Consider the following 20,596-nt stretch of genomic DNA (forward strand, 5'->3'; position numbering starts at 1 on the left):
GGTATGGGGAATCGACCTCATAGGTTCATTACCAACCGGCAAGGGTGGAGTAAGGTATGTTGTTGTCGCGGTTGATTATTTTACAAAATGGATTGAGGTCGAACCCCTGGCAACAATTACCTCGAAAAAAGTTATGGACTTTATGGTAAAAAATATCATCTGCCGATACGGAATGTGTAACGCCCTACTTCCTTAGAGCCGTTACTAAGTGAGTTTTAAACATGCAGTTAACTCGCTAATCGAGGCTTTTAGGTCAAAAGTGCAATTAAATCATAAACAGTGAAAAAAAAAAACTTTGAAAACAATTCCATTTACTACAAAACGTTGAGTGTTTGACACTTAGGATCCCAAGATACTGTTTAGAAATATTTACAACATAAAATTTACAAGTTTGAGTCGACTAGACGACAAAATCTAAGTTTTAATACAACCATCTCCCAACACCACTGGTCGTGGCAGCCAGGCACATGTACACGCTGCTTCACGCTCTCCATACTCATGGTTGGTTGACTTTTCCCTTGCCCATACATGCACCACAGAGCACCCGTGAGCCGAAGCCCAGCAAGAAAACCCTCACAGGCAGATAACATATGCACAACAAACATTTAGCATATAATCAGGCCACCAATCGGCTAAACACATACGGCCATGCCGTCCCAGGCGCTTTACCAGGCCCTGGGTTCGCGGTCCACACCGTGAGGATATCCCAGGTATCCTATAGGGTCTCACCCTGGAAACTCGCACACCAAGTGCTCAACACTGCTCCCGGCCCCTTGCCGTACTCGGCCTAGCACTCAACGTGCCCAACGCCGTTCCCGGCCCTCTGCCGTTCCCGGCCCCTGCTGACCTCAGGCTGCGCCGTTCCTGGCTCTCGCCGAACTTTCATTTAATCGCATTCATAGCATAACAAAGATATACTGTATACTAACAAATTCAATCAAAGGGCTACGCCCTGCAACTCAGACATATTGGGCTCAGCCCTGCATACAAGCTCTATGGGAACAGTGGTTTTCTTACCTGTATCCCGAGCTTCCGATGCACCAAGGCCGCAAGCACGGTCCTCTAACCTGAGCCTCTCCAAAGACCTAGTCACAACACATATAAAACATCATTTATTACTAATCAATCCAAAACAACTTCCTGGGACCAATCCCACACTCTCGGAATCCCCAAATTCCTAAAACAACTCATCGGGAACATCCCCCGAACCCCCAGAGCAAAAGCTCAAAATTGCAAAATTTCTATGCCCTGAAACTGGCCTAGCACCGCAGCGCCCAGCAAGTCAGAGAACTTTCCCTTGCCCAGAAACAGCCTCACGCCGCGGCGCCTAAGAACAGGGCCGCGGCGCTCCTTCGCGAACCCAGATTTCTGGGTTTTTCCCTGCGTTTTCCCCGAGCTAAAACCACTCCAAATCATCCTAAGTAAGTACCTAAGCCCCAAAATCAATTCACAACCCCACATAGACCATCTAACAACTCAGAAACACCAACAATAAACCCAAACACACAATCAAATCCCCAATTCACCAATTGGCTTGAAACTTTATGAAACTTAAACTAACAAACCAGCAACTTGATACACAGCAGCTAATACATAACAGAGATGCATAAAACCCTTACCTCAAGTAGAAATTTGCCCCTGAGTCTTCTCCAAGTCCAGCTCCAAGCAAATCCCCCTTATTCCCAAACTGAATCTAAGCAAGCTTCATCTCCAAGAATCCACCAAACAGCCACACATCAACTTTCAATTTTCATACTAACACTCTAAGAAAATCAAGCTTAGAAACTTAACAAAACAGAGATAAATCCTTACCTCAGAAAAGTCTTGGTTTGTGATCAAGTTTAATTGCCTCCAACCACTTGATTCTCCTCCTAGATCCCTCAAGTTTCAGCTCCCTTCTTCCTTTCCTTTCTTTCTAGTTCTCTCCTCAAACTTTCAGCCAAAACAAAATATACCTAAGTGTTAAAACGTGAATGACTTCTCTTCTCAGCTGAAGTTATCTAAATCCTTGCCAAAAGACCATCTTACCCTTCCATCTAATTCCTCTTCTAACTAAGCATCAATGGCACTCTTGTCCTTTCACTTATATTACAATTCTACCATTTTCCATCCAAACTTGTTACTCTCAGCAGTTACTAATGGTTACTCAGGTTACCTAATCACCAATAACCATTAACCACAAACTCACAACCCAACTCATGAAATTTCCCCAAAGTACCCCTAGGCTCTTCCCGAGCCGGGTATAGAATCCCGTTGTGACTTTTGAGTTATCTAGCTCTCTAGGACCATCTCGGCATGTGCATCACATTAATATCACCACACCCATGTGGTACAAACCACATAATACAATTATCACATTTATGCCCTCAACGGGCTAAAATTACCAATTTACCCTTATCATGCAAATGGGGCCCACATGCATATTTATACCACCTAAACATGCATTCTAATTACATATTCATTTAAATTCACATATTAGCATATTAATCCACTTATTGCCCTCCAGGCACGCTAATCAAGGTCTTAAACCTTATTAGCAACTTGGGGTGTTACAGAATGCCTAGAAAAATAGTATCAGATAATGGTACTCAATTTGACAGTGAATTATTTACCCATTTTTGTGAAAAGAATGGGATAATAAAGAGTTTCTCTTCCATGACCCATCCCCAAGCAAATGGCCATGTCGAAGCAGTCAACAAAACCCTCAAAAGCTCAATGAAGAAGAGGTTGGAAGAGGCTAAAGGAAAATGGCCTGAGGAGTTACCTCAAGTTCTGTGGGCATATCGAACCACAGCTCGCACTTCAACAGGGCATACCCCTTTCTCCCTGGCATATGAATGCGAGGCCATGTCACCAATTGAGGTTGAAATACCTACAATTCGAAACCATGCTTATGATCAAGCCTCGAACCAATCTAAGCTCGAAGTAAGTCTGTACCTAATTGAAGAAAGGCGAGATGAAGCTCAGCTGAAGAATGCGGCATATTAGCAACGAGCTACCCGATACTTCAATAAATAGGTTCAGGATAAAAAGTTCAAATTGGGAGACCTAGTACTAAGACGTGTATCCTAGCTACAAGGGACCCGTCCGCTAGCGTACTCGGACCTAATTAGGAAGGACCTTACCAAATTGAGTCCATTATTCGACCTGGAGTATATAAATTGACCAGATTAAATGAAGAATTGGTACTGCGAGCTTGGAATGGCGAACATCTACGACCTTACTATCAATAGTGTAGGAATGATGTCTCATTGTAACCAAGCATGTTTGTATTTACAAAATTTTCATTAATAATTTCAATTTTGATCAAAAGTTATTTTCTTTCTTATATGTTGAATTTTTTGCAAACTTTCTTAATTTAATAACCTATGGTCACACTCATAGGATATTAAGGGGGCATCAGTGGTATACAATAATACCATAAGTTTGAAAAAATAAATATCATAAAATAAAAATATCTGGATCATCAACCAGATTAAATAAGTTATAAGTGTCTGGATATAACCAGATACGTGAGCTAAGATGATCTCGATAACTGGATTATATATAAAAATTTCTAGATATAACCAGATACACGAGCTAAGATGATCTGGATAACCGAATTATATATAAAAATGTCTGGATATAACCAAATACGCGAGCTAAGATGATTTGGACACAACCAGATTATTAAAAAATATACAAGTGTATGGATTACAAACCAAACACGACCTAAATAGGTTTGGAACAAACCATCTAAAACCAATCGACAAAAGTTGAGAAAAAGATAAACCTACTTCGAGCTAAGTTGAGATCGAGGCTGGAATATTTTGAAAAAAAAAAACAATAGTTTTCACCTCATAACCTTAAGGAGATACTCGAGGAAGATGAAAAGTTACTAGAAAAGAAAAATATAACAAAACTGCTTATTTTACATGTCACATAAGTACTTTCGAGTGCGTGGTAAAAGTAAGGTCTGATCTTGACAAATAAGGAGATCGGATATGGATATATCAAGAAAACTGTGTATGAACGCATCGAAACTCGAGCCTAAATCCAACAGATGTTTGTATGAATCAACAAACATAGAGGCAAACATTTAATATAAAATGCTCAAAATATTTCGAACTAAAAATGTGAAGCAAAAATATTAAAGTAAAGCTGAGTATAAAATTAAAAACATTAAATGTGAGTTTGGACAAACAAAAAGTAACTCTTATACGAGCTGTAAAATTTTTTTGCCCCGAGGGCATATATATATAAATATATATATAAAAAAGCAAAGTTTAACTATTACAAAAAAATTTAATGGGACGCAGCCCATGATCTTGCTTTTAGGAAGCTGGAGCGCCCCCCCCCCCCTGGCAGCATTCGGCATTTCCTTAGCCTTTTCAGCCTCCTCCTTAGCTTCCTCTGCCTCCAACCGAGCTTGCCATCTCACCAAGAACTCGTCCTCAAGGGTATCCAAGAAGCTTGTATCAAGGTCGGCATTGTTGGCCCAAATCCTGTACATGGTCGAGTCTACTGCGCGATCCTTCTTTTGCTTGAATTCCTCAAGGAGGCGAGCCTTTTCACCCTCCATTATGTCGAAGGTGGCCTTTTTCTCCTCCTCGAGCTTAGCATTTAACTTTTAAAGCTCCTTAACCCTTGAGTTCTCCTCCTCGAGCTCTTTGATTTTTGAGTTCTTCTCTTCGAGCTCGGCCTCCAGCTTCGACTTGGCAGCTTTGAACTCGTCAGCGAGCTTAAGCTGGAGATTCTTCGACTCTTGAGCATAGGACATGCTCGAATGAACCTCATTATTCAGCTGAGCAAATGCAGCAAGGGCCTACACACAAACAAATTGGGTCAGAGCATATACCAAGTAAAACCCAAATAAATAACAACAAGAGTAAGAGAAAAAATTACCGAGGAGATGAGATCGATACCCTTGTCATAAAGGGCATTGGAATCTTGTGAGTTGGTCAGGAATTGCCACTGAGGACCCCAAGATTGCTGAAGCTTTGGCCCACTCGAGACAGAACGTCTGAGCCAAGAGTGGCTCCGTGGGTCCCCGCAGCACTGTCGATAACATACTCATCAGAATGAGTCGAAATCGACAGCAAGCGCTCCCGAGTGGGAGCTGGCTTCTTCGGAGCTGGTGCGGTCATCTGAAGGATTTGGTGTTGGTTTTTATTGATCAAATCAGAGATTATGCGCAGCGGAACAACAATCAAATTGTCAGATTAATCCCATAATATTTCTAGATCTTCTTCTTCACACTCATATATATATTGAATCAAGGACAAAAATAGAAACATTATCTCAGGTCCTTCCTAGCTGCTATCTTTTCGTATGGCTGAATCCTTGAGATCTCACACCAAGATCTTCCAAAATGTTCTCAGTCACCCAAAGAACGAGTGTGGGCTCGCTATATAAATAATAATAACTATTTATCAGATATTCTCAACACATGAGATCTGATAAATTTTGGACCTAGGTTTTGTGAAGAACAATGACCTTTGTTTTTGTCACTGTTCTCTTTTCTCTGAGAGAATCCTATATATTTTTCTATCCCTGAAAACTTACGTTCTGTGAAAACTGATATCCCATATTTAACAATATCCAATATATTAAAATATTTGTTATTTTAAACAAATTCAAAATAACTGATCAGTTATCAGATTTTTGTTTAAATAATAATATTTTAATCATATTAAAATATCTCATTATTTATTTAATATTTAAATAACTAAAATTGTGGAATCAAGAGACCAAGTCTCTCTCTTATGCGTGTAGCACAGTTCATGTGCACTGTGCCACACGTGTACCACATGCATGTGCAGGCATGTGATTTTTCCCAATTTTATTATTATTTAAATACCAAAAATCCCAAAAATAAATTAATTCAAAATTAATTATATTTCTGATAAATCAAATAATTAATTAATTCTCAATTAATTAATTACACATAATTAATCAATAATTATGTTTGATACATAGAAAAATATTTTACTTATCACATAAGTCCTTTTTGCCCATTTTTGTATTTGCCTTTGACAATGATTATTTGAGCCATTTCGGGGACCATGGACCTATAACATTAAGCTCCAATAAATTGAAACTAAATAATTAAACTCTTTAACTATAATAGTTAATTTATTAATTCTGATATTACTCCACTATAAATTCAGAATTGCACTATTTATGTTATAGATATACTTTTACAGAAATCTTTTTCTTAAGTCGTCCATAGATATAACCATCTTGCAATAGTTCAACCCTCTAATTAATTAGTTCATAAATTAGAATGGAAGAATTACCATTTAACCTTTCTAATTTACTTCTTATTCCTTAAGTACCATTAATTCACTAGTGAATAATTAATCTATAATCTAATTATAGATTTGAGCTCAAAATCACTCAGTTCCAGAATTAACCCTTAAGGGAACTAATATACGATCCGTTAGGAAATATTAGATTCTGTATTGTTGATACATGTTCCCAGCCATCCATGATATTAAATCTCCAAAACAAAAGTCGATCACCGAAATCATAATCCTAGCGCAACCAAATCGAGGATATTCAACGACCTATCTCTATACCATGATGATTTTGCAACATATACAAAGGGAGCTTATGTTTTCATTACATCAAGAAAATAGAGTTTGAAGAAATCACAAGGCAAGTTCGAGACAAGTTCTGTCATGGGAGTTTACGTGAAAGTTATCAACCGGATAGGAGATTTGGGATGACCTCGAGAGCATTTTGCTAGAAGAAAAGTTTATCATACGAGGGAAATCGTATAATAAACTTGGGGGGCAAATGTTATACCCAAAAATTGGAGAATGCATCCTAGGAGGCTAAGGAGAATGCATCTAGGAGAGTGCCTCCTAGGAGAGCTAAGGGGAGTGGTCCTAGGAGACTCCAAGGAGGATGTGGTCCTAGGAGACACCAAGGAGGGTGTGGTCCTAGGAGACCCCAAGGGTGTGTAGGAGGAAAGCCTCCCAAGGTTTTCTAAGTGTTGGCTCGAACGTGTCCAAGGTAAATAGCTAAGGAGGAGGAGTCTCATGCAAGAGAATGGAGACTTAGACTTTCATAAGGAAAGTCTATACAATGTTCGATCGGACATGTTTGGGAGATGCTAAAGAAGGTTGCCTCAATGTTGTCCAAGGTGAGGTTGCCTCAATGTTGTCCAAGGTGAGGTTCCCTCAATGTTGTCCAAGGTGAGGTTGCCTCAATGTTGTCCAAGGTGAGGTTGTCTCAATGTTGTCCAAGGTGAGGTTGCCCCAATGTTGTTCAAGGTGAGGTGCCAAGGAGGTTGCCTCGGACCACCTTGGTCCGAGGAGAAGCCAAGGAGATTGGTTCAAGGAGGAACATGGCATGCTAGAGGAGAGTGCATGTTAGAGGAGAGAAGTGCATCTCCTACCACCATGCATGTTCAACCTACCACCATGCATATCCTACCACCATGCATGTTCAACCAGCACTTGCATGGGTAGTGAGTAGGAGATGGACCAACTAGCTAGAGGAGACTAAGTCAGACACAACTTCAACAACATGCGCGGGAATCTCTCATTCTTCCCACAAATGGGGAGTTTGTTACATTTCGAATTTTGAATGTTTATTTGTAATATAAATGTAATAAATATAATAAAATATCCCTATTATAAGGGGATATCAGTTGAGGATCTCAGGCCTATAAATAGAGAGCTTATGGGATGAGAGAAGGGGACTTCTTTGGCTTCTTCTTTCTAGAGAGAGAAAATTGGGTCTGTCTATTCTAGAGAGAGAAAGTGCTGAAATTAGAGAGAATTCTTGTATTTTCACAATCTGTACTGAAGAAACTCAGTTGGCTCAGTCCATCTGATCTTGAGTACAGATATATAAATCACAACTCTAAGTGGATTAGGCTATTACCGACAATCGGGGCTGAACCACTATAAAAATCTCGTGTGTTCTTTATTTTCTTTATTGTACTGTCTGTGTCGTTTTTATTTCTCTTGAAGGCTTGTCGTTATTGACGTTCTCACATCGTTGGCTAAAAACGCAGTCAACACCTTCGAATACCTGAATCGCTCGATTCCAACACTCAAGATCCCCTTGAGTAAGCTAGATGAATCCCTTCACCAGTTAGATTCGAAATCCCTTCGAATCAGATCTGAACCTCTGATGGCTCTAGCAGCAAGCTTCACCTCCTTTGTTTGGCAATCCGAGGATACATTCACATGGCTAATTTTGGGAACCTGGCTCTGATACCACTATGAAGGTGATATACTACCTAAGAATCTACAATCTTAACGAATTAAAAACAAGATTTAAAGAAATAGCTAAGAACAAGTAAAATTCACACCAAGAAATTTTTACAAGGTTCACGACTACACAAAGTAATGGCTAATCCTTGGGACCTAGTCCAGAAAGAAATCCACTAAGATATGAATTGCAAGTTTTACACAGTATCTCTCAATTTACAATCAACACAATAAATCATCTATACTTGTCTCTCTTGCAACAATCCTTAGCTTGAACTAGTTGAATCTTCACACTTGAATTCTTGCAGATCCAGCTTTCTTCCAATACTCAGCTTGATGAACAATCACAGCTAGCCATGGATGAACAACCTCTCGAGATTCAGTTCTTTAACCTGTAAAAGAAAGATAACCAAAAAACAAACTATACGAAAAACATACACCTCTAAATCCACGGCTGAGAAAAGCAATTAACCCATATATTTATAGAACTAAGATCTAACTAACTCAAAAACCCAGCCATGCTCAAAACAGAAAATCGTTAGAGAAACTAATTAATTCAGCTACCACTGAAAAACTCGAAACCTAATGATACAGTCATACTCAAATAAAGCCACGTAAGCAAACAGTCAATTAAAACAATGTCCAACAGCTAGATGCAACTGGCAAAACAGAAGATGAACCAAAATACTGTCAAGAAACACAAAACAGATGGAACTGAGAAACTAACAGATGAATCATGAAATTGCCAAAATACAGAATACACAAAGTAAGACACTTACAATCTCCCCCTTGGAAATTTTATGATCAGTGCAAAAAAAAAATAAGAACATCAAAATAAACGAAACAACAAAACACTCAAAAACCACCCAAATCTCCCCCTCAATGATCATAAACGAGCCGACCGACGAAGTCTGCCACACATAAGCTTTCGCGGAGGAGACGAGGATTGAGCAGGAACAGAGACAGAAGGACCAGCAGAAGCAGGATCAAACTCCCCCTGGACAGGACCCGGAGCCCTATCAGATGCAGTAGGAGACAACTCCCCCTGGGAATTAGCCGGAGAATGAGCAGACTGAGGCACTGATGCCCTCGGATGTTTGCTTTATTTGGCTCCCAAGCGATGATTAAGCATGTTATCAAGGTCAAAGTCCATATCGCCTGCATAATCAAGTCACACATTAGTATACGAGCTCAAAATACTAAAGTAAATTCGAAGCAAACATTTTATGGAAACAAAGATTCAAGTAGCGAGAAACCTAACTAGAACTCTCCCATGAGCTCATGCTCGGTGACCAATTAATCTCCCTATCTTTAGAGGAGGCTGGGGGAGTCCCTTCCCTATATGTGTGTAACGACCCAATTTCGCTAATAAGGCTTAAGGGCCTTGATTAGTGTGCCAGGAGGGCAGGTTGGGATTTATGTGTGATTTTATGAGTTAAATGTATGGTTATGATTTAAAGCATGTTATTTGGCTATTTGTTTAACTGAGATGCATGGCTATGTTTACTAGTATGCATGTAGGCCCGGATCGTGTTAGAAGGGCGTAATTGTAATTTTGGCCATGTTGGGCATAACTGTACTGATATGTGATAATTGTATTCTGTGAATTGTACCACGTGGGTGTGGTTGTATTATTGTGATGCACGTGCCGAGACGGTCCTAGAAAGCTAGTTAACTTAAGAGTCACAACGGGATTTCTATACCCGGCTCGGGAGGAGCCTAGGGGTATCTCGGGAATTTTATGGCTAAGTTGAGATTTAGCGGGTAATGGTTATTGGAGATTTAGTAACTTGGGTAACCATTAGTTACTGCTGTGGGTAACAAGTTTTAAGGTAAAAAGTGGTAGAAATGAAATAGAAATGAAAAGACTTAAGTGTCCTTTGAGGTTTAGCTAAGGAGGATTAGTAGGAAAGGGTAAAATGGTCATTTGGCAAGGGTTATAGGCAATTCTCAGCTGGGTTTTTAGTGGGTCACGGTTTGGGCATTTGGGATATATGTTGGCTTTGCTAAAATGAAGAGGAGGAGAGTTAGGGCAAGGAAGAGAAGAAGAAGAAGAGGAAAATGGGCTGAAGTGGGAGCTTAGGAGGTGAATCAAGGGAGCTTGTTGGGTGGATTCTCCACTTGAGGTATGGATTTTATGAGCATTTAAGTTTGATTTTTGTTTTGAATTGTGAAACCTAGAGCTTGAGTTAGTGTGTTTGAGTGTTTGGTTTGAGATGCTGAAATTAGGAATCAAGGGGTGGATTCTTGAGTGTGTTGATGTTTTGGTCTTGTATCTAGTGCCTATAGGTTGTTAAGTTGTTCATATGAAGCTTGAAATTGGTTTTGGGGTTTGGGTATTGGTTTGGTATGATTTGGGAAGGTTTTAGCTCGGAGAAAACGCAGGAGAAAACCCAGAATTCTGGGTCTGCGATGGCGTGCCGCGACACAGGTTTTTCGTGCCGCGGCAAGGGAGCCCCTGTCTGATGGGTGCCGCGGCACAAGGCAAATTTCAGGTTGACATTTTTGGCAATTTTAGGCCTTTGCTCCGGGGGTTCGAAGGATGTCTCCGGGGTGTTGTTTTAAGGTTTTAGAGGTCCCGAGAGTGCGGGATTGGTCCCGGGAAGTGGTTTTGGGTTGATTAGTATTGAGGGATGTTTCTTGTGTGTTGTGACTAGGTTGTTGGTGAGGCTCGTGCTAGAGGACCGTGCTCGCGGCTATAGTGCATCAGGAGGCTCGGAATTCAGGTAAGAAAACTATAACACCCGTAGGATAGGGCGTGGGCCCATAGTATGATTGCGGGGCGCGGCCCTATATTGCATCACATGTTAGGGTGCAGACTTAAATGAATTAATATTTGATTGCATGTTGTTGTGTTATATTATATGTGTGATTATGATGAAATGAACGGCAAGGGCCGAGTGCGGTGTAGGCCGGGGCGGCCGTGGGCCGAGTACGACGTAAGCCGGGGCGGCCGTGGGCCGAAAGTAACACCTAGCACATGGGATGCTATATTCAGGGTGGGACCCAAGGGATACATGAGTTATCCTCGCGGTGAGAACCGATACCCCAGGGCTTTGGTAAGGGTCCTGGGGCGGCATGGCCGTGTTTGCTTAGTCTAATGATTGACTTGTTTATTTGTGGATTATCTGTTATGATAAACTGTATACATTGCATATGTTATGTTCTGCATGAGTTTTCTTGCTGGGCTTCGGCTCACGGGTGCTCTGTGTTGCAGGTAGGGCAATGGCTGAGTCAACCAACCATGAGTACGGAGAGCGTGAAGTGACGCGTACATGTTTGGCCTGCCCGACTGCTTTGGTTGGGGGTTTATTTGAAAATGGCTGTAATAATCTATGATTTTTATGATTTATCAACTGTGAACTCATTTTTAAGATGTAAATAGTTTTCAAACCTTATTTTGGGATCCCAATGTTTAATATTAGGAGTTTTATTGAAACAACGCATTTTTCTAATATTACAGCCTTAACTTTTAATTAGTCACACTTTCGTTTCAAAACCTCGGTTAGCGAGATCTTTGCACACTGATTTGTCTTAAAACTCACTAAGTAACGGCTCTAAGGAAGTAGGGCGTTACAATGTGGAAGTTAACCTCGAAAGGTCCCTATAGTCGTTTGTTCCGTATTGAACGGCTACCCCGTCCCAAACTTCATTTAAACTATACATAGTTTGGTATTTCCCTAGCCAACTATCAAACCTATGAACCCTATCGTCTACCCAAGACCATACATGGAAATTATCCCTGGAATCGAGGAATAGGATCAGGGTGTCAGGTTTATATTGTGGTAGGTAAAGGGACCACAAGGTCGAGCTGATAATGACTTTACCTCTGTCACTCGAGCACGAAGCCTCATCGTTCGCATCATTTCTCGAGCACGGACTCCTGCGGCAATGGGCTGGGGATCAGGCCCTCGAGCTCATTGACCTCTACCTCAGAGGGAGTTTTCCAGTAGGGAGTGGTTCGTGCTCCCACATGGTGTATTTTTGGTAGGTGGCATCGTCCGTCGACTGATCCTACTCCAGAAGGTCGCAGGCTCGAAGATTATCTTCGTGAAGAAGATAGGATAGAGAACACCTACCGTATGGCAGCTGGAGCAAGGCTTCCTTATGCTCCCTCATTGTGTCCGTGGGGGTGGGACGGTGATAGTTAGTTGAAGAATTGGATACATTTCAATTAGTTTGAGCCTAAACATTAATTGGCTCTGGTTTTTCTTTCTGAAACTTGAGAAGTTAAAATGAAGAAGAAGGGGACGACATAGTTATATATATGTGTCCCAAGAGGAGATCGATGGTTGAATTGATTTGAGCCATTGGCCAGATTCAGTATTTGATCAGACGGTCAGGTACAAACGTGGTGATGGCGGTATAAAGTTGGCAAGCGAAAGGATGTGGGTGTGTTGAAAAAGTACTCAAGTACTCTAGTTAAGCAACCCATGGCTAACGCGTGTCCACACTTGAGTATATTAGGTGACTCAGTTTCCGAGAGGGGCAGTTCAAAAGTTTCCTTCTCATAGGATTCGAACTGATACTTTTGAGGGGGAAAAATGTTACACCCAAATTTCGAACATGGGAATCATGATCTCGAAATCCAGGCTTGTTAGGTGTAAGCTCGAAATGAACACGACCATCATTTGATCCACTATTTAGAGACGGTTTCACTGTGAATGAAGACCTCGTGAGCTCGAGGAATATGTAGCCTCGAAAGTGCTCCGGGCTTATAAGTTTGACTCACAACTCACGATATCAAGGGTTCAACACTTGTATAAGTTTTTTGATGTATCTCTTGCCCTCGGACAAGATGGTTCGAGCTCGATAAGTGTAAGCTCGAAGGTGATGGCTTCATCAATGATTATTTGTTGGGAGCATAGGCGAAGAAAGATGACGAGCTCGTGATAAACAAATAGTCTCGAAGGCATAATGGACCATGTGTCTAAGATAGTCGGTTATGTGTGAACGTACTTATTGTTATAAAATCCCTATGTTTAAGGGATATGTTGTAATTAGTTATCCAATTCCACATTCTATGGGATATTATCATGCACGTAGCAAATAATGCATTAATTGGCATTATGTTATTTGATTTACTAATATCTTCCCGGAATATGTGGGAACGAATTCTGAAACATTCTCTATAAATAGAGAAGTAAATTTCATTTGTAAGGGACCGAAAGATTGAGCTTTGGAGAAAAGTCTGGGCAACTATTCTCTGAAAGTTTCAAGAAGACTCTCAAGTGCTAATAACATAGACTCGTGGACTTGGCAGATTTTTAACTCTTGAACCACGTAAAAAGATCTTGTTTTCATCATTTTTATTCATTTCCTCTGGTATATTTTTGCTTAATTTTTTTTTTTTAAGTTGACAAAAACTGGCGTCAATAATTATATATTAAAAAAAAGTGAACTGTTTTTTATTAAAATTATAGACAATATTTTGTCATAATATTTTTAATATATTTATGTCATACATTATACTAAACATCTTTTATTTATTTTTATGATATTGTTTATTTATTTAAAATTTATATGAATAATTAAAAAATATATAATAAAAATAAATATATATTTAAATAAATATGTATACAACTTTAAAATAAACCTACAAAAGAGGTTGATTCCACCTAGTATATATTAATAAACACGTTGTTATCTTGCTACTTTAGGCATATCCCCTGAAGCTGAAAATGATCAAATAATAAATAGGTTAAGCGACCAAAAAATGACCAAATCCATTTAAAATAAATCTAAACCTGTTTTTTTTATACAGGTTTCGAATAGTAGTATTTTCTCCTTTTAAAAAAATAATAGTATTTTCGTTTCTTAAACGTTTTTCCACCCTTGAACAGAATACACTATAAGTAAATGCCCAACTGCTTTCATTTACTACTTATTAATTACGAGGCCTGCACTAATAAATATAATTTGCAGGAATGTTTTAACTCTAGTAAGTAGTAATATTACCCGTTGGATTGGACCTTTTTTTTTCACTATAACTACTATAGCTGGCTAGGTTTACCACTAGAACTAGAAGCTAATTCAAAAAGGAGCATGCACACGGTTCTGGGGGCAGAGCATCATTATGATATGACCCCAGTAGCCAAAGCCAGCTTAATTAGCTTCCTGCTTTTCTGCTCAGGTTTAGGAAAGGTTTGTTGGACTTAATAAGCATGCATGTCTTTATTATCGATCACATCATTATAAAGCTTCAAGTATCAAAGTTTCTTTGCTCTTGTTTAATTTAAATTCAAATGAACATGAAAGCATATTCCTTACATACTAAAGTCGTAGCTTATGTATTATAGTACCGATTTTACAATAACAAAATAATGCATGAATGCTAACACGGTCCATATATAATAAATATGCAATTATAACTACTTTTGCAAATATACCCTTTCTCTTCTCTTTAGTTTTATTTTAAAGCCTTTTTTCTTGGAAGATGATCAGGGAAAGGAATCACTTTTCTGAACCAGCCCCGCCATATGGCCTAGGCAAATTTAGTCAGCCATTGAGTCAAAGAGACTCAAAATGCATTCTAATAATTAATTTAACGATAATATATTTTTCCATGCAAAAGCGATAAGGCGGAGTCAAACATTTAAAGCTCGTTCGAGAATTATAAATTTGCTACGTGCAGCTACGTCCCTTCCACACTAGATCTGCTTGGCTGGCTGGACTCCAAGGCCACTTCTCTTCTGCCTTGCTATTTCTACAACATTTTTCAGCTCATTAATTTGTCTACTCCTTTCCTGTTCTTCCTTCATAAAACTCGTCGTTCGTACACTTTGTTTTGGCACCTCAAATCCTATCTAAACTCACAATATTCCAAGAGTACTACTACTTTCCGGCCAAAGGTTCACTCCCTTTAGGAGCATTCAAGTACTGTGTTCTCTCTCTCTGACCAGCTAAGGTGTTTTCATGTATACTAAAATGTGGGATATATATGCAGGTGAACTAGTTAAAGTCATCGAAGGTAGTTGGTACGTGATCATGAAAGGTGTACGACTGAGAAGCGTTGTTAGTGACCCAAGATTTTCTGTAGTCTCTTGTGGTCTGATCCTTACTTTGTGCTATGGTATGTACTCATTCTTGTGGTTGTGGAGCTTTCTCTGCAGCATATGTCTGCTATTATATTTCTCCTTATGCATGTTGATGATATACACAACTAAATATGAAGCCTAACATGGAGTATAATTTAATTATATATATTAATTCGTTTCTTTTTCTTAACTTTGTACTTGCTTTAATCATAAGTATATTGAATTTGTGTCGATAACGTTCGACCTATGTTTTATTAGAATTCAAGCATTTATTTGGAATATTTCCTGTGTGTGCGGACTAATTTGCTAAGTTTTCGAAATTTGAAATCTCTCTGTGTCATGCAGTAGTGACGGAGTTATTTGAGTTAAAAGGCACAAGTACAGGAGAAGCTGGCATTAAAAAACTGGTCTTTTCCAAGGAAAGTAGCAACACTGGTTTCGGTAGGAAGCTGTTACAGTCAGATAGTAAGATCTCATTTCTTCAAGTCTTGATGAAAGCACTTCTTTTTACTCTTCTTTTTCCTTAGCACTTGCAAATCATGGGCTAATAAGTTCATAACAGAAGAGTAATACACATTGTACTGCAAAAAAAATGTTGGCCAATTTTTTTAATTTTTGAAATGGAACAACTTCATTTACAAATTCAATATTGGCCAATTCATGTAAGTCATGAATTCACTTTTTTATTGCAAAAACAGTTACTAAAGTTACCTTTTAGTGATAAGTTTTAAGTCGCAATATAGATTTTTTGTGACTAATTAAATATGACTTTTTTACTCCAACAAAAATTTATATTTCTAATGTAATTTTAATTACAATCTATTATATATGAGAATTGCCATTAAAACCACATTTAATCATAAAAAAATTTAGTCGCTACAAATAGTAATTTCTGTGACTACTACTTTTAGCTATGGATTTTTTTAGTGATGATACATGTATGATATATAATGTTTAATTAGTCACAAGTTTTTCATTTTTATTCACAAAATGACTAAAATTAAGATTTTCTGCAGGGTTTTTTTCTTACTGCCATTTTCATTTTTTATTTACATAATTAATATGGGAACACGAGACTCGATATTTTTGAGAGTTTACACCTTTACTTTGGGCAATCAGTACATCTCAATTTAATATAAATAATCTAAAACTTAGGCAGTTGTTTGGTGTATTTTAAATTTCTTACCCATGACTTAAATGCTAGAACTGATACAAATGCCAAGTAGTCTAGACTCAAAACTACCGCTGGCACCATTAATGTAAGGGAGGCTCAGTTTTGGTAGACTTTTTCTAGTTAATAAAGCAATTCATTAAGCAAAAAAAAAAAATCTAAAACATGGTGGTTGACACAGATGGATTTGATATGAATCGTATTACTTCAAGTGCATGCTCAAAAGAGGACATTGCAATCTTCCAAGGACCAATAGCCCCACTTCCTAATGGGATTCCCTCATACGCAGTTCAGATTCTAAACGCCCGCGTTTCAGGCTGCAGCATCTCCCACATTCATGTCAAATGTGGATGGTTTAGCTCTGCCCGCTTGGTCAATCCTAGAGTGTTCAGGAGACTATACTATGATGATTGCCTGGTCAACAATGGTGAGCCTCTTGGCCCCGGCGAAACACTCTCCTTCCAGTATGCCAATAGTTTCCGTTATGCTCTCTCTGTTTCATCTGTCGTTTGCTGCTGAACTTATTTTGCTTTTCCTTTTCTTTTGGTTTTTTATTTTGTTTAATAAAATGTATAATGTATGTATCTATAGTGAAATATTAATAATAGTTGACCTATAAATATTTTGCCCAGTGTGGCTTGTATATTTATCAAGCAATAAACAGATGGGAACATGTATTTATACTGTAATTTGATAACTTGAAAAGATAATAGGCAAAATTGACAGCTCTCATATTCAACTTAATTATGCTTTTACTGGTATTGAAAGTTAAAATAAAAAACAAGACATGGATTGCATCCCACTACCCTAGCTAATCAATAACTATAATCATAAGAAAAATCAGTGATGCCTACCATAGCAGAAACCACTTGGGAAACTAGGTAGAATCCGCCCCCCAGAATGGCCAAAATGAGAATTGCAGAAATGGGGTTCTTCAGTAACTCAAAAATAGGCAAGAAGATTGTGTATAGGGCTCCAGTACTGACAGTGAGAGCATAAAGTGCATATCTCCTTACGTTGTCCCAGAACTCTTCGGCCAATGGCCCTTCTGGACCTAAAGCCAATGCCTTTTGGTCATCCAACCCCATCAGAAACAGCAAGACTCCAACAGAAACCGCCCCAACTATTAAAGACCTTGAATAGTCTATCTCATTTGTACCAACTTGAGTCCAATTCTGACCTTTTGACAAATTTTGGCATCTGGGGTCGACTTCTTGGATCAAAATTGTATTGTTGATGATATCATCCGATTTGGTTGTGCATTGAGACACAGTGTGCCTATGAACGGTGATACTAACTTTTGAAAGCAAAGAGGAGCCAGTGCGTAAATTTGTGGCGTGCTTTTGGTGTGAGATGGGGAAAAGTGGTGGACGAATTGAGATAGAATTGGTGAGATTGGTGCATCTGAGGCTGAGGAGGTTGAATTGGGATTTCAAGCTACACATTTTGACCCTCAGCGGATTACTGAGCTCACCGTTCTGTTTTGGTACAACGCGATGTAATACTATCCGATTAGCTTTTTTTTTTTTTTCAGTTTGTGGCTGTTATTTGCTCCTCTTTTCCTATCCTTATCTTATTTTCAATTGCCTAAATGAGGTCGAAATGTAGGTTAAATTCACTTTTGACTTAAAAGTATTTCGAAGTTGTTAAAAAAAATTCTCTTCTCTATTTTTGCTATGTAAATCATCTCTTTTCACTCCCAGCAGTATCTTTGCATTTGATTCCTGTAAAAATTGTCCAAATTCATATGTTATTTAATTTATATGCAAATTCTGTAAAGTTACGTATTTATACATGTTTTAAAAATTAAATTTTTATAATTAATTTTCTAAAAAATTTAATTTTCTATCTATGCAACTTTTTAAATTTGTACATGTTTATTTTCTTATACCCGATTTTAGAGACAAAAAATCAGCTCGAGAAATTTATCAAGTAAATTGGAAACAATGAATATTACGAGATCTCATGTGTAATATTTAATCGGCTAGGGAATAGACTACGACACACAACATAACTTAGTAATATGTACTAGTTCAGGTGTTGAGAAGTTCAAGAGTCGGCTTGATAATACAATTTTAGCTCGAAGAAGTCCTAGGTGCGTGGGATAGCTCGAATGCGCGTTAAAGCTCAAAAACATCAAAATATATAAGGATTTATAATTAAATGGTAGTTTCACTTCTGAAAGAATTATGTAGAGATTTATCAGAACAATATCTCTATAAATAGGCTAGTCATCGATTATTTATTTTTTCATGCTTATTTTTTGTATCAGAAACATGTGAAATTGCTTCTTAGCTTTAAGAGAATACCTGCTGGATGTAACATATTTTGTTTAATTGTTCTTTAATCTGGGTATCTTCATCAACATTGTATGTCCTGATTTTCCAATGGGCTATTAGCGAGCTGAGATATGGCCTAAATATATCCGCCACATGGATACCCCATGACCGGAGCTACCGTCGGCAGGTCCTACCTCTTTAGCTCGAGGTAACCAAAGGTTCATCAAGATTACTCAAGGGCCGAGTCAGGACTATGAAGGCCACAGGTCAAGAAGGCATCCAGCTTAGGGTACGAACTGGAGTTGGAAGCTATGACCTTTTATAAAGTCAACCATGCAATGTAAACGTGCATATATGAGACATCACGTGTCTGATATATCCCTGAATTCTCAGACACGCAGCATGAACGTGCGTATTCAGGCACCCACGACTGGGTTGGGCCGTGCGGCCCATTATCCCCCTTATCTGTTGATTAGACAGCACTTCATTTGTTAGGGTTTAGGAATTAATCATGAATGTCACAGAAGTGACATAATGGGTAAGAAGGTCACGGGATGACCCCCCTTACCAACTTCCAGGTGCCCCCTCCTATAAATATGGAGACCCTGGGAGTTGCAAAGGGTTGGATTCTATTATGTAACAAAGTATCCTGTAAAGAATACCATAAATATAGTAATAATATTGGCTGGTGGAGTAGAAGGATTTTAACCTTTGAACCACCTAAAAACGTAGTTGTGTCATCAGTCCATTAAAAAATCATTTATCTATTTCAGTTCATTATTAAGTACTAATATTTTTCTCTTATTTTCTTAATTACCTGTTGGCGAAGAACCGCGTCAACAGTTTGGTGCTCTCATTGAGAGTTAGTTAGATTGGTGTTATCGCAAACATCCAACTATGGTGACCACTCGATCAAGACACGGTAACGAGGCGGAACAACATGATGGGCAGGAGGCTCATCATGCCGCCATCTCCGGTGAGAAAAACCCTGAAGTCCAGCAGCGGTCGGGCAAGCAGTCGATAGGCCAGGATGACACTAGAAGTTCGGCACCCCGGCCACCTAATCCAAACCCGGATTTTTACATGGCGGTAGAGATGGAGAACGCTCAACTGAGAAGCCAACTGGCGAAAGCTAATCAGCAGATTAAGGAGGTGTTGGCCCGGCTACCCCCTCTTACAACCGACGCTAACGTCGGAAAGAGGCAAGGCGAGACTCATAAGTCCCGCCGGGGTAATCGGTCCAGGCCTAGCCGCTCGGTCAGACCTCCAACGTCCAACTCTATTCCCTCATCGCACCGTCAAGAGGCAAACTTCGAAGAAATACCCAGAGCCGAACAACAGTATAGCCGCTCGGTCCGAACTTCAACTCCCAGCTCACTACCAGCCTCGAGCGCGCCCAGGAGGGCTCGAGGGAATTCTAGAAGGAGATCCGGGGAGGGCTCACAGCACCAGCCCGTCCTCGCCAGCCGTCCTACGCCTCGTCCAGATCGCCAGGCACGGGGCCCGCAGGTTGGCAGGGCCGAAAGGCCCCCACCTAACTTGATCCGCCCGGACGGAACCAGGATTGCATCCCCGGTCAGACATCCTTCGTCACCAATAAGATATCCCTCTCCTCCTCGACCTATCCGAGATATTCCAGCTTATGGAAGCAGCAGGAGAAACCCGCCATCCGCAGGACCTTCCCGTCGTAGCAAAGCGCCCAGAGGGAGCCCGGATCCTCACCCCTAGAGCCGGACTCCGAGCTTCTCTAACGGGAGCTACTGGACCGGCAGTTGCCGCAGTGACCTTTCTGGCGGAGACCTGCGTCAACGCTTAAGCTCGGCGCAAAGTCCTCAAGCCACCCCAAGGGGCAACCTACGAGATCGCCTTAACTCTCATAGGGGGGACCTGGTAGGAGGTGGC

At 39.7% G+C, this 20,596-nt stretch overlaps 2 protein-coding genes across 3 annotated transcripts; one reads left to right on the forward strand and one right to left on the reverse strand.

Annotated features, from left to right (window-relative positions):
* The first annotated feature begins 14,955 nt into the window (after positions 1–14,955).
* Positions 14,956–17,058, forward strand: LOC133794749 (TPD1 protein homolog 1-like). 2 transcript variants are annotated; one of them, XR_009875306.1, is made up of 3 exons: positions 14,956–15,058; positions 15,154–15,279; positions 15,590–15,820. XR_009875306.1 is itself a non-coding variant. In XM_062232134.1 (3 exons), the coding sequence occupies exons 1-3, from the start codon at positions 15,123–15,125 to the stop codon at positions 16,932–16,934; spliced, it is 615 nt and encodes a 204-aa protein (XP_062088118.1). In that variant the 5' UTR covers positions 15,120–15,122; the 3' UTR covers positions 16,935–17,058. The 2 variants fall into 2 exon arrangements, 1 of the variants encoding a protein (XP_062088118.1); XM_062232134.1 differs by lacking the exon at positions 14,956–15,058 and adding an exon at positions 16,597–17,058 and having other exon boundaries at positions 15,120–15,279; positions 15,590–15,709.
* A 64-nt stretch (positions 17,059–17,122) lies between these two features.
* Positions 17,123–17,958, reverse strand: LOC133794748 (uncharacterized). Its single transcript, XM_062232133.1, has one exon. It carries the CDS (start codon positions 17,858–17,860, stop codon positions 17,231–17,233), a length of 630 nt encoding a protein of 209 aa, XP_062088117.1. The 5' UTR covers positions 17,861–17,958; the 3' UTR covers positions 17,123–17,230.
* Positions 17,959–20,596: the final 2,638 nt, after the last annotated feature.

The sequence above is a fragment of the Humulus lupulus genome, chromosome 8 (genome assembly GCF_963169125.1).
Source record: "Humulus lupulus chromosome 8, drHumLupu1.1, whole genome shotgun sequence".
Taxonomy (NCBI): Eukaryota; Viridiplantae; Streptophyta; class Magnoliopsida; order Rosales; family Cannabaceae; genus Humulus; species Humulus lupulus.

Bases quoted from the DNA above. Each gene is read 5' to 3' on its own strand.
- LOC133794748 (XM_062232133.1), bottom strand. From the start codon at position 17,860: ATGTGTAGCTTGAAATCCCAATTCAACCTCCTCAGCCTCAGATGCACC.
- LOC133794749 (XM_062232134.1), top strand. From the start codon at position 15,123: ATGTATACTAAAATGTGGGATATATATGCAGGTGAACTAGTTAAAGTC. The intron at 15,280-15,589 runs GTATGTACTCAT...TGTGTCATGCAG, and splicing joins GATCCTTACTTTGTGCTATG to TAGTGACGGAGTTATTTGAG. The intron at 15,710-16,596 runs GTAAGATCTCAT...TGGTTGACACAG, and splicing joins GAAGCTGTTACAGTCAGATA to ATGGATTTGATATGAATCGT.